General features: G+C 39.1%; 1 protein-coding gene across 1 annotated transcript in view; it reads left to right on the forward strand.

The window, feature by feature from the left end:
* LOC126927032 (B-cell lymphoma/leukemia 11A) overlaps positions 1 to 13868 on the forward strand; it is a 47810-nt gene extending 33942 nt beyond the window's left edge. The window contains exon 3 of the mRNA XM_050743342.1: positions 8340 to 13868. Coding sequence (XP_050599299.1) covers positions 8340 to 10483 — 2144 coding nt within the window. The 3' untranslated portion in view covers positions 10484 to 13868. The remainder of the gene's footprint in view (positions 1 to 8339) is intronic.
* Positions 13869 to 15143: the final 1275 nt, after the last annotated feature.

Below are 15143 nucleotides of genomic sequence, written 5' to 3' on the forward strand. Positions count from 1 at the left end.
TTATCCTCATGCCCTTGCCAATCTTCTTTAACAAAGACACGTTAAAAAGCTCACTACAAACTTCATTTGTCTTCTTCCTGGCGGCGAAGGTTCAACGAAGACAATTAAAGTGTCACAGTCGAAGACGAGAAAGTAACAGCAGCAACGTTTCAGACTGCTAAGATAAACGCGTACTCACTTTGCCTTTTCTTTTCGTTTCTTTCTTGAACTGCACCATGTTTGGCAGATGAAGCTGAACGCAATAACGCGCAAACATTCGAAGAAGAGCAATATTTTTGGCACGCGCGCTCTTTGGAAATGTTGTTATTTCAAACAGAAGAACACAACGTTCTCGCTTCGAGATTCTTTTCTTTCGTTTGTTTGCCAGACGAGAGAGTTAATGGGCACCGTGGTCCATTCTTGACGTTTGCGGTTGGACAGGGGAACAAGGGACATAAAGTCTCGGAGAAAACGCTAGCCAGTCGCGTTGCAACATTGTAGTGACCACGAGAAATACAGTCGCGGGAAGCTTCGAACAGTATGTGGGTTTATTTAAAGCGAGAGAGCTTCGATTCACGAAAGTTTCAGCGACGTTTATAACATATAGCGCATTTGACAATAGATCGTATTTAATGTTTTAATAAAATTGTGCTTGGAATATGTTGCATTTCAAAAAAAAATCGGTTCATCATATATTTTAGAGAAGCCTTTATGCGAAAGAAAATATATGTATATCACTTTATTCGATGAAGCACATTAGTCAAAAATAATAAGACTCTATCGATTTTACTAATTTTGATATAATAACTGTCGTGTACTTAATACGAGAAATGGAAGGTTTTTATAATTATCTAATTATAATATTCTGCACATGCTTTGCATTGCATTGCAAATAACGCCACTATTATTTCCATATTTCTGTTGTAACATTTTGATAAAGCTTTTAAAGTGTTTTCTTTGAGCAACATTTTCGCATTATATTTAGCCGTAGGATACAATAGCAAATTTCATCCAAAAACTCATGGCACATAATGTGGCTTATCAATTTTTTCTCTTATGACCTACATATCTCATCTTGTTTAGATCCACTAACAGAAATTTATTTCGCAAAAGAGATTAATCCAAAAAATATGAAAATAAGACATGCAAACATTGATCGAACATTTCATTCAACAAATATTTCCATAAAATTACAATACAGTTCAGCAAAGAAAATAACCAAACGCATACAAGTACCAAAATGTTAATACACTTCTGAAACTTTAAATAAAAAAAAATAAAAGATAGAACTATCGGTCTCTCGATTAACAGAATGCTAAACGAAGAATCGCAGATCAAACGCTATATTTCAAATAATACTACGCTCACGTACATTAACTCTGGGAGAGGTTGAACGTGACAGGCGAGACGCAAGACTCGGCAGGACCCATTCAATTTTACGTGTCTCCAAAAATCAAGTTTCTTTGCATCTCAGTCTGATCTCTATAGATCCAAAAAGCAGTTCGTTTCGAATTCTACCAAAGCTATTCTCAAATAGAGGTACGTTAACAACAGTCGTGATCATCGAGCGATAACTATTTCCAGAATTTATTAATTATGAAACGATAATTACTGGCAACGACTATTGATCGTCCAGAGGCGATTGTTTTCGGAATTTTCGGTCGACGAACGTCCCGTGGACGGCACGAAAATTTATTAAAACGATACAGTTTCGTCGGAGGAAATCTTCTCGCTTTTCAAACCGGGCACATCTGCTGTTCGTCACGTCACCACGCGTGCACACGCGTGGATACGTGTGTGTACACGCATACGCCGAAAGCCCTTTAATCCAGAATGGCGTGTGACAATATTAAAATATCGATTAGCCAACGTATGCGGCGTATGCACTTTGTCCTACGTACAAGGGTTGCACTTAAAAGGGACAACGCGCGTCGCATCGCAATCAGGGATCAGATTATGCTTGTTCAACAGAGATTGACCGATTGAAACTTTGCCTCACGGTGTTTCATATGAACATCAAATGAATTTATTTAATAGTTTCATATTTTCCACTTTCTGTATGCAGTTTTCTTCATTCGTAACATTCTTCTTGTGAGAATCTTTCGCATGCACAAAGCATAGGAACATAATGACGTTACAAACAGTGGTTTTTAAATTTACGTCATCTTTTTGCGATGGATAAACTTCCAAAAGTGAATCATTCGTTTCTTGAGAATTCAATATTCCTCGTGTACTTATGCAATGAAATTAAGAAATTAATAGAAAGTAGAATTGTCTAATTTTCTTTCTTTCGTGCCAAGTTTGTGCAAAGTGTCAAATTGAACATACTCCTTGACGTTGTAGTTGACCTTTAATCGTAAACAGGTTGAGAATTTTTATACACTTATGAAAGATTTAAAGAGCCGAGAATATGCAGAATTCGTGTCATCTGTAAAAATATATGAAATATTCAAAGTAGAAAATATGATTTTGAAATATTCAGCAGACAAATCTCTATTTACGATAGACCCTGACTTACGATAAACGTAACATTTGTGATTATCGAATATTATTCATTATGCAGTGAATATTTTCCTTTAAAAAACTTTCTGGATTTGTGAATCGATTTTTCAGCTATGGTATATTAAGAATACTAAAATTACGAAATCAATAAAAATGAACTTATTGTATTTCCATCTTATTGTCTTCATATAGTATGTAGCACATACAGTAAAATATATAAAATATTATATTATGAAAGAATAACTTCCAGTTTCATAATTTTTCCAAAAGTTTGTAAAATGAACACGTTAGAAGTCTATGAGAAATGCGTTTGAAAAATCGTATTGAGGAGACGAAGAATATTTGGAAAATTATTTCGCGGGAACTATACCCACCGATTGAGGGTAGCTAGGTTTCGTGTGAAATCTTCCGTGAAAGGGTTGAAAGGAAGTATTCGTAGGATGACCAGGGTTTGGATGGTCGTTAAACAATGGCATTCCGAACGATTTGCCCGTAAACGTCGCGTGGGCCAATTTGTCGGGCAATTTCTGAGGAAAATCGTTCGGTCACTATCGCGAGTACCGGAAGACCATGTATTAGTATGCGACCACATTGTTCGTTATTTGATCCTACGATACCCCTGACGAATTTAGCTTTTGCCATCAAGTCGTATGTCACATATATTTAGTATTTAATATATTAACAAAATTCTTTAGTAGAAATTTAGTTGCATATTGCTTGACCAAGTTCTCGTTCGAAGATACGATTATTGTATGATAGACAGACAAGTATAATAATAAATCAGTTTATCTGTTTTTTTGTAAAACGGTTCTTTATACTTATTTATGTAGAAAATTTAATAAAAAGCTTAAAATGTACATATTGTACTAAATTTTTATATTAATTCATTGTAATTTTGAAGTTACGGAGAATTGTTTCTCAATAGAATGTAGAAGCTCGTTATTAGATCTTCACCGGCGACCGGCTCGTTATAAACTGTTCGTCACACTTTGATCGGCCTCGGTGATCGACATCGACGGTTGAAAGACAAAAGAAAAAGCCGGGCCTTTTCGGAAAAGCCGCGGCGGCTCGGCGGCTCGACAAAGTCACGTGTATTGGCTCGGCATACACGCACGAGGGCATACACACTAACAATAGAAAGAGAGAATTAGTCTAGAACTAGATGATTCGGTCATTTACGTTCTCACAATACGATATGTAAATTGAATAATTAAATTGTATTAAATTCTTCTTAAAATTAACTTTCAATTGAGGTTATCGACTCATAGGTGATCGCAGAAATATTTAACATTTTCTAGTATGTTATATATCATCCATTCTATGTAATAATGTGAAAATGTAATTCTGGCAAACTTAATAATACCTAAGATGGGCTAACTATAATTTTAATATATAGATAATATTCTCATTTTCTTTTTGTTAATAATTTTTATACGCCAGCTTCATACAGAACTTTCAAATTTCCAATGATTTCCATTGCCGCAGTACTTTTTTCACAACACCATTCACGTTGTAAAGTGGAACTCTATAAATCGTGATCGATGCGCTTCTCTATCGGCCGCATCTTCAGTAAGGGCAGAAGCATCCATGGAGAGAGAAGATGGTGGAAAATCTAAAGAAATAATCCTAACGGATGGCCGGCCGCGACGTTTGCATATGAAAAGCGTCCGCCTGTGAATCGATACACCTTTATTATGCTCGAGCACTTGCTTATCTTCCTCGGTGTCGGGTCCCCTCTTCAACGAGTTCGAGGGAACTCGGTAATATCATCGACTTCCGGTCGACGAAAGCTCGCCCGAGGGTCAGACGCGTGAAACAATATGCCAAATTTTCACGGTTTGCCACTCGATGACCCCTCATTTGTGACGTGACTCGTCCCTTTCTTCGCTTTCTAATTTTCTCCTCGCCGGGGTCAGCCAAGTTCGCACTCGAAAAGGTTCGTCGAATCGATGACGCGGTGAAAATTAAGTGGTTTTTCTTCCTGTTTCTGCGGTATCGCGTTCCTTTGTTTTACCGCTTGTCGAGATAACCGTGTAGCCGTTTCAGTTTTGTTTGGAAATTCTGTTGAGCAGTCGAAGCGGTCAAATTCGAAAAGTTTTACTATGTTCGTCGAGATGTTCTATTTGTCAGGATCGTATATTACGAGTTCGTTTAATGATTTCTACAAATCGAAGATATAAATTGCATCATGAAATAAGCTACATCTTGTAGTAAGCTGTGTGAGATATTAGTATATTAAATATTATACGTTCTGCGATAAATGAAACGTGATGTTTATGTATTTAAGAGAATATTTAAATTGTCCAAGGTAACGAACTTGTAATTATTAACAGGAGCATTTTTAAGCGTTTCTAAGTATATTGCAGGTAAAAATGTATAACAGGTAACTATAATAATTTGTAATAGATAGAACGAATCTCTATTTAATTACTATTTCTTTAGTTGTGTCCATAAAAATACAATATAAATTTGTATAAAAATTCCCAATCTATCTATCGTCATTTTCCCCTGTAGACTGCATATACGATCACGTTTGAACTTCAGACTTCAGCCTCGAAGCCGACGCAACGTTGGTAGACGTTGGAACGAGGTTATCTGCGAGGAATCACGGTATTTTCCCTCTTCCATTCCGCGAGCGTTTCTTACCACGACGCGTAAACGCAAACGTAATCGTGGTGAAAGGTCAGCGAGGCGGGGAAGAAAAATCTGTCGCCCACCCGGCAGCCTCGTTATTCTACTTAGCACCTTGTTACACGCGGCGATATGTGTTCTATTGTGTATTGTCGCGGGGTATATCCTATCGCTTATGAAGCTGACGTCCCTCGAGTTGTTTCTAATTTAATTTAGGATTCATTGTTTACGTGTCCCATTGTCGCCGGGATCCGCGCCAGCGTGATTCATTTATTGGACATCGTTGATACACGCTTCTGTGAGTTCCACGCGGCTCTCAAGCAGTTTCTCTTGAATAATTTCAGTAACGAGACCGAGGTGTGACCAAAAATCGTATAATTCGTTGTTTTCCTGTTCCATTGGTATTCGGAATTTTTATCTCTTCTTTTTTTTTAATATTCTACGCATTCGTCGTGGTTTCAACACTTTTTGATGGATTGGACGGGCTATGTGAATCGTTCAGAAGTTATGCGGATCGACTTTATAAATTAAACAAACATTACTTTGTGAGAACTTTTTTTGAAATTTACAGTTATTTGCGCCATTCTCCTGTGATCAATAAATTTATGAAAATATGGTTTCTTTGTTGAGATGTCGAGTACTAATTACGTATCTGGATAATGCGACATTCATAACTTTATAAAAAGCGGAATTGATCAATTTAAGTTCGAAAAAGCTCATATGTATTTGGCACTAAATGCTTGCTAGTAGTTAGTTTCTTTATTGTTCTTTTTATAAATAATCCATGATTTTCTTTTCCATTAATTCACAGTTAATTTAAAAGATATTTACGATAGAGCAATATGAAACATCGCAAGGTATAACTAACACTGAAAATAGAAGAATGTACAGGAACTATAGAACCTGATCATTTTAGTTGCAAGTCGTACTGCTTTTATACGATTTAAAGAGAATTCAGAAGAGTAAACGATCGACGAGAACGTTCCGTTTGGTGTAACAAACGACTCAATTCGAATGGAATAAGAAACTTAAGTAAAATGTAAGGTCTTATTTAGAGGAGGTTCGGCTTTAAGACTCTCGCTTCCAGACTTCCTTCGACGACAAAGATCTTCCCCTATCTCGAACAGCCATTTAATTAGGACCGCTTTTATTTTTCCCAGATCTTTTGTCTCCCCGGTTGACTTTTCTTCCCGATGTTAAATCAGTCTGAAACGGTATAATAGGTGAACCGATCCTCAACTTTTTAATTTTCTAACACGCTTCTCTTCCACGTTCGATCTAACTGTGTAATTTTTTGCTTATATTGTATTCTAACACTAACTCGTTTATACTAATCACAGAACTTTTCCCCCGATATTTTATTGAAATTCATAAATATATTAACTCCTGATAAGCATGAGTTCACGATTCTATAACATATGAGACGAAAGCAAGTGGCATATTGAAGACATAAAATATACTTTGAAAGGAGTACAATTTGCTAAAAACACGTGTCATTATTTAAAACAATCGTCAAATATTCAAAGTCACGGAACACAAATATAAACTTGAATTTCATGTATCTTGAGACACATTATGAATTATTTACAATCTTCGATCATATAACTTAAATTGCATTTTTCCTCGTTCGTAATCTCAACTATCGTTACACCTCAAACGAAAAATCCCTCTGCTTACAAACTCCACATCGCCTCTCCACGTTTCTTCCAAACAAATTTAATTCACGGTCACCCTAACGTCCGGGATCACGAGTTCTCCGAATATGTCCCTGATCCTCCGTTCAATGGCATTTCCGCGGTACGAAACAAGGGACCATCACAACGTCTGTTCCGCTTTCCTTCCATTTTTTCCTCGTATTCTTTCATCCTCTTTTACGAGAGGGTGGCCACGAATTAATAAAATCTTACGGACACCCTAGCACCGCGTAGAGCGTCGTCTCCGGAGCGTGAAAAATGGCCGAAAATCTGATATTCCGGATTAAAAACATTGAAATTCAAAACCAGTTCCTCCCGTGGTCGTCGACGGAGCGAGAGGCAGGGTCGAGAAGTCGTTAAGGGTCAGTTTCAGTCTGAACCGATCCCTATTCGCCTCGAGCCAGCCTTTTCAACCCCCCTGACTATGGAGCATCGTTGTCGGGGATATTATTTTTAAGCCCCCGCGTGGCCGCAATTTGACACAGCCGCGCCGTTTGAATTCCGAATTCAATCGGCGGACCCGATTTCTATCCCGATTCCGCGAAATTAAGGGTGCCTCGAAAATTGATAGCCGGTTGAACTTGCTATATACGTGGGTCGGACACACGTTAGACACACATGTTCTCGCGGTGGTGTCGCCTTGCCCCTCTACAATTTTGACGAGAGATTTTTTCCCCGTGTTTCCATATATCATCGTGGTTCACGGTAATCTTCTGGACTGGTTTGATGCGGTTGCAACTTATCGCATGCGTGATCGCTCGCAGGAGTGTTGCTTCGGGGGTGAAATATTTTATGCGATTTTCGATCCTTTCTTATCTTAGGCGTGATCAAGGCTTTTTGAACAGTTTTCGGTTTTATACCATTTTTCGTTATTCGAAATGTAAATACCATATCTTTTACGTCACGGTAATAATCAGTTTTCTTGTACATAGACGATCGCTGATGCATTTCTGTATCTTTATATGTGCAAGTGAATTCATACAGACTAATCATCAACGACCTCTGTTCTTTTTTCTTTTTTTATACGTGGGGAAATCCTCATGGACACCCCTCTCCCCTTGAAAGCGTCGGGGTAGTGTCGGACTATACCGACTAAAACCCCACGGTGGACCGCCCGACGCTCAGCTGGAATGCTCGGGACCCATTTCGTATTACTGCCGGAGAATCATCAACGACCCTCTGAACATGTTATATTTTAATTTAATCTAAAATTTACCGAAGTCGTTCCCCTCCGCATTAAGTATTAAATATTCTCGTTTTATAAAATAAAAGCAGTCCACAAGCTTCGAAATGTAGAAATTTTCGGAGATTCGTGTACCGTTGCACTGTTTCTGACGAGAAAATTAATTCCTTAAAATTAAAAAACCTTTGTACCTTGTAGCTGTTCGTACCAACATAGCCCCACATATTCCTAAAATACTCGATTTGTCAATTTACTGTAAAGTAACGATATATCTTCCTTCAATGAGTTCTTTTCCAAAAATCTATACTTTCAAGTATTTAACCGAGACTATCTACATTATCTTGTTTCAGAACCACGATGGCTGCAGTGCTCGCAGTGTTCCAGAAGACTATCCTCAGCGTGGGAGCTGCTCCAGCACGTACAAAGCGTCCACGGCGCCCGTCTTTACACTTCCCCGTCGTCATCGACGAACTCCTCGTCGAATACACCCGCGCCAAGTCCACCAACGCCCACACCCACTCACACGCATCACCTGAGCCCACCCAACCACCTGAACCTAAGCAGTAAATCCACCGGAAGCTCATCCACGGGAAACTCATCCGGCGGCACCAGCTCCAGCGGTAGTAGCAGTGGACGACAACAACTTCAATCCTCAGCGTCCCTTGTTGGCGATCCGCTTCACAGTTTTCTAAGGTTACCTCAGCACCTCGAACGAAGCTTCCCACCCATGTTTAGGCCAGACTTTTTGGCCTTGAATCCTCTGGCCGGGTATAGAGGCCTTCAGGAGCTACAGACTGCCACGAGAAACCTCCAAAATCTTGGCGATCCGCTTCGAGGTATGGATGGTTTAAATTTGGGAGATCCCTTGGTCCGTAGTTCATTGGACTCCTTGAACAATGCCCGGAATCTGGCGAACCTGGCCGAACTGTCGCACGGCCGTGGCCTCGCCGGACAAGCGCATCCTCCTCCACTCGAGGCCAATCTGGATTTTTACTCGGCGCGCCTAAGGAGCCTCGCTAATCCGTCCTTAGGCGCGGCTCCACCTAGTAGCGGTAATTCGACGACGAATTCGAACCCACCTGCCCCGGTACCGCCTGTACCTGTACCGAGCACCGTCCAGCAGCAACAACAACAGCCGCCAGCAGCACAAAACCACAGTCAACCTGTCGAACCTCCCAGTCCAGCGTCGAACAACGCTACAATACTGACACATAACAATCACCAAAAGGAGAATTCGCCGCCCTGCTACAGTCAGAGCCCGGTTGGTCATCATAACAATAATAATTCAACCGATAGCGAAAAGACCAGTCCACCTGTCGCCTCGACGCCCATCATCGCAGACTCCGTATCAGAAACGATTTACTCGTGCGAGGTCTGTGACAAGAAGTTCCGTTTCCAGTCGAATCTCATCGTGCATCGAAGAAGTCACAGGGACAAGGAGAGACAGTATGGACAGGATGGAACGCAGGATGGACAAACGACGCCGACGAGGTGTGAAGTTTGCGAAATTGAGATTCCAAGCTTTGCCGAGTTGAGGAAACATATGAGAAAAGAACACCAGGAGAATCTGAACGCGGCTAGTCCTCAAGGGAGCGTCGAAACTGTTCCGGACGATGGTTCCAGTTGCGACGAGAATATGGATCTCGATGAAGCGGACGAGAACGAACAGAAAGGAGAAAGGGAAGATACCGAAGAGAATACACCAGAGGATTTGAGTACTACTCAAGGTCAAAGCGGAGAAGAAAGTAGTGGTAGAATAGAGCAGAAACCAGCCAGTTTAGTCGGTGATTTGATGGAAAAGTTCGGATTAAGTAACATCGCACAGTACTCGGAGGCTTATAGGCAGGCTCTGCAGGAGAACCACCGGGGCGGTTTCATTAAAACAGAATCGCCGTCTAACATGACCAACTCTCTGAACAACAACAAGGAGAAAGACAGCGCGTTATCGCCCACGAACTTCAATTCCTCAACCACACCTAATATATTCTCTGGTCAGGGTTTTCCCAGATCTTCGGGGCCGGACTTCGGTGGCCTCTGGCTACCGAGCCCTCATTACCTAGAAAACAATGAATTCCGAAAAGCAACGAAGGCTACCACGTCCAGTTTAGCCCTTCAAGGTTTACCAAGTCCCTTATTGAAAAAGGAACGAAGTGGCAGGAACGACACGTGCGAGTATTGCGGCAAAGTATTTAAGAATTGCTCGAACCTAACGGTACACAGGCGATCTCACACGGGAGAAAAACCTTACAAGTGCGAGTTGTGCTCGTACGCGTGTGCACAGAGCTCGAAACTGACCAGGCACATGAAGACGCACGGTAGACACGGGAAAGACACGTACAAATGTCGCTTCTGCGAGATGCCATTCTCGGTGCCAAGCACGTTGGAGAAGCACATGAGAAAGTGCGTGGTTGTGGTGCAACAAGGTCCAAAACTAGGCATGCCATATCCTGGTAGCCAAGACGAGGACTCCTCGTTGAGTACCAAGGACACTTGATCTTGGAACGGAAGCCTACCGCCGATCCCGCCACTGTGGCCACACAGACCACCATACCCGGTGTACTGAAGAGGGGATCTTCTTCCTTGGAAGTGAAACAGAGGGCAAAATGGCGAATCCTGGACGAAGACAAGGAACCTTAAAATGTTCAGACGAAGACACGGTTGCAGTGTACTCCGAATAATCTTCTCTGGTCAAATGTCCAGGATCGCCTCTCAGTGTTGGGGGAGGCGGTAGGTCGGTGAACGAGGAAACAGCCGATCGATATGACCTGGAAACGGTCCCGGCAACACAAGGAATGTATATCATTGTATAAACGAAGAACAACGACAAATGTCAGCCTCGAAAGTGAAAAAGCCACGTTTGAGGACTTCAAGATGACAAAGAAAGGTTTCCGAATTGGAGGAAACCGAATATAAAGAAAAATTCAAACTGGTTCGATGAATGAAGACGATTTTAAACATTGAACTAGAGAAACGAACGAATGGTTACCAGTTTGCGAGTCTCAGCAGAACTATTTAAAAGAGTAAATAATTATAAATAAAGAAACTATAAATATGAATATATATAAATATACATATTATATACATAAAGAGTATAAAAAAAATATATAAATGTATAAATATATACATAAATATAAAATCGCGAGAGGATGAATTATACAAAATATAAATATTATACATAGGATAATGAACATAGTAACTTTATTATTGCATTTGAAGATTATTTATTTAATAATGATAGAGAATATTATCGCATACTAATACTGTATAACGTAATATATGTATATATGTGTAATGGAGAACTGTGTTCGCGTGTATATGTATGTACATTACGTTATATAATATGAAAAAACCTGCAACCAGTTCGTGCGTATAGCGTTTAGGGTGAAAGATCGTGAAGAGGGGGCGAGAGAGGAGTGATTTAGAGGGTTAGGTGGGGGAAAAATAATCCTTTTGTACATTGCATCGACGACGTCGCTCCGGTACATCGAGCGTCTCTCTTTGTTTTCTAAGAAGAAAAAAAAAAGAAAACTCGAAAAAAGCCAGAAAATAAAAGTGGCAGGTTATTCTTCTCCATCGGGAAGAAGAATAATCACGTGAGCGATTTCGAAGTTATCCTTTGTGTATGTATATAAGCGCGAAACATCGATATTCGAAAAACCTCAAATCCACCCTTAAATAATAATTCAACAGCGTTTAGCTATCGATGATTAGGAATACAGAGAGTATTTGATGTACGATTAATCGTATACAGCGTGAACCGGAAGTGTGCGCTGCGTTTTTTCTAGATTTTAAGCTCCACCCCCGATCCTATGTAAAATATATCATAGTACTTTTATTGTCTATTAATATTATCTAATATTATTATATATGTTTCTATTATTGCTTATTATTAATATTATTATTGTCATTATTAACATTAATTATTGACTTTATTATTATTACTATTATATTATTATTATTGTCATACTGATTATTATTATTATTATTATTATTATTATTATTATTATTATTATTCATTGCCACCATTATTAACGCGGTTACAAGCGACTGTAAGCGCTGTCTTCATTATTTTATCTCCGCTATTATTAAATTATTATCGAAGATGATGTTTTACATGGTTAAGAAGATGCCAAAGTTGTTTAGGTTTATCGGCGCGATGATCGTCGGCCGAAGATGTTCGTCGAAGGCTCTCTATCGAAACTTCTCTTTGTTGTTTTCGCGATGGCGCTATGTTGAACGGATTTTTTAAAAAAACGCGTCTAATTAACGTTCGATAGCTAGTCATAAAAATTTGTCTATTCACGTTCACAGAAAAAAATCGAATAAAAATGAAAAGAAATTAATGCAGATAATAAAAGAATTATAACGAAGAAAATAAAAATAACAAAAAGGTGATAAAACTAAATTCAGGAAAAATAATGGCGATGATTTGGAAAAAGTATGATCTATAGACGTTGAAAAGACAGTTTTGTGGTTGGCTCGTGTGAAGGGCGTTCGAGAAATCTTCGACGGTCATTTTGCGGTCGCAAAACACGCTGGCGCTATTATTATAGCGCGTTTGTTCGTTGGTTATATTTATTACCGTCGCGGCTGATCGGATATCGCGCGGCTTTCGCAGGATCGAGACCGCGGATCGTTGATCCTGCGAAAATCGTCGTGTCCACCAAGTGGCGCGTCCAAACGATGCGATGGTTGGTTAACTGATTATCTTTTTACTTTCTCCGTTTTTTTTCGTTGGAAGAAACCGAAGACTGAGGTACTTACATATTGTATTCGCACGAACGATGCATCCAGCGTTCAATTATCTTTCCTTTTCTCTTACGTTCCATTATACTGCGTACTGTATAGTTCTGTTTCTTCCCCTTTCGTTATTTTTCCTTCGTTCATTTCGTTTTCCCGAAAAACGCCTCGTTGTAAACGTTTTCGAAGGGGACTGTTCCTAAATAAAAAAAAAAGATGATCTAGGCAATAAGATAAAGAGTAACTGGAGTATAGTATGTGTGTGCGTTTCTCGATTTTTGTGTATGTATGAGTTCGTTGAAACTGTGCGTCTGCGCGTTAAAGGAAAAAGGATCGAACGTTAGTTTCTTCAATTTTTCCGTGCGTTGTGTATTGTATGAATGTCAATAACGAGTGAGTAATAAAGGGATAAAAGGAGAAAAAAACTCATATCACGATAGTTGTCTCGGTGTTAGACGTGTACGGCCCTAGGTAAAAGGCAAAATGATAAAAAAATGAAAATCTCGTTATCTAGTTAAAGAAAAAAAAGCGTTTGTTAGATTGATTCTGAAATACGTACATGCCAGGCTCCGTTTATACGATATATTGTAAATATATGGCACTGCCCGTAGCAAAAATGGGAAACGAATACAGGGAGGTGGAGAACCGGGCGGAGAATAAGGCAGACGAACATGATCGTCGGCGTTCAAACGTGAGAAATAAATAAAAATCATCATAATATTAATTGCATCAATCTTTTTCGTGCACACGAGAACGCGTCGTTTCGTTCATCATTATCTTCGAGGATGTTTGTTGGCCATTTTATTGGCACGTGAACATTATAAGAATACGAATAATAAAAGAGAAACAAATGGGGCAATTATCTAAAAGATGGATGTTTCGTCCTTCTTGAGTGCTTTCGAAAAATTTAATTCTGTAAAACAGCAAGATAGAATTAAATCAAAGGAACGGTAAAAAGAAAGAAAAAGAATTATAAGTTCACAGAATCACCTTAATCCGTGAGACGATGCGACGAAACGCGCGCTTCGTTTCCAAAAGTTTCTCTCGTCTTTCTTATTCGAATTCATCCCACATAGGACCAAGTTCCCTGCCTCACGAAGCGAACATAGGAAAAAAAAAAAAAAAGAAAAAGAACACAATCACACACGCAAATCTCGCGGCGGGCGATTCGATCGACAGGAGACGATGAGTAAATTCGCCGCGAAAGTGGAATCTTCCAGAACGAATTCCAGACGACGAAACCTGAAGTTTCTTTCACGTGGATGAAATAAATCGTGTTATTTCGCCTCGCCGTGTCCTGTCGATCGATTTCTAACGTTTCTACACAGGGTAAACCACGTAAAATGGTAAAAGATAATCCCAGACGAAATAAAAAAATAAATAAATAAATAAATAAAGCGAAGAGCAAAACGTCAGAAGTATAGCGAATTGAAGTATCTAGACAGTTAAATAAAATAAATAAACAAGAAAAAAAATATGAAGAGGTATTTCCTATAATATAGTAAGCGACAGGATGGGAAATGAGCCACACGCAAGATGAACGCGGCAGGATGCGCAGAAACGGAGGCGAACAAAAACAGTCGGTAGCAGGGAAATTGGATTTTTAGCATGAAATCTTCTGATCCAGGGTAAAAATAATCCGAAGCTCGGTTTCTAGACACGGTACGACTGGGTTTTCAAGACCTGGCAACACTTTCGAACACTTTAAACAAAAATAAAGAAAAATGAAAAATCAGAAAAAACCGAGGATCGACATTAAGGCAATACGAGAAAACAAGGCGTCTTCGGGCAAAGACTGGCCAAAGTTCGCCAGAATCCTTTGACCAGATTTTCCACGGGGAGGTCCGTAATTATAAACATAGCAGATACGGTGTATGTCTTGTGCGATTCAAATAAACCACATTGTTTTTAAATAATTCGTGTTATATTAATATACTCCCATTCTGGTTTTTGTATTAAAAACTATCTCTATTAATTCTTCCATAAATTAATGTTTTTCAGATTGGTTTTTGAAGTAATTAGATTCACTAAGACTTCCACTGTTACTGACGCATACGTTGCGTCTCGTCAATTGTTTCAATAATATTACTGACATATTGGTTTGGGTTAGATTTTTGTCTTTCAGCATTAAAATGTATATTGCGTAATAATAATTATTTGGTATTGTTATCGATTGATTTTTGACAGTAACTCGCTCAAATAATGATTGTTAACGAAGCTAGGTATAATAATATTCCTTGTAAAAAGAGTATATTGTTGTTGAGAAAAAAATAAGATTTCAGTAACAGTACAAGGCGTTGACTCACTAATTGACTTATAGCAATTCCAAAAAGATGTTATTTTTAATATGTTTACATAAGGTAAATTATTTTCAGGTAAATTATTTTATTCAGGTAAATTATTTTCACGATTAA

The sequence above is a fragment of the Bombus affinis genome, chromosome 2, assembly GCF_024516045.1.
Source record: "Bombus affinis isolate iyBomAffi1 chromosome 2, iyBomAffi1.2, whole genome shotgun sequence".
In the NCBI taxonomy this organism is placed as follows: domain Eukaryota; kingdom Metazoa; phylum Arthropoda; class Insecta; order Hymenoptera; family Apidae; genus Bombus; species Bombus affinis.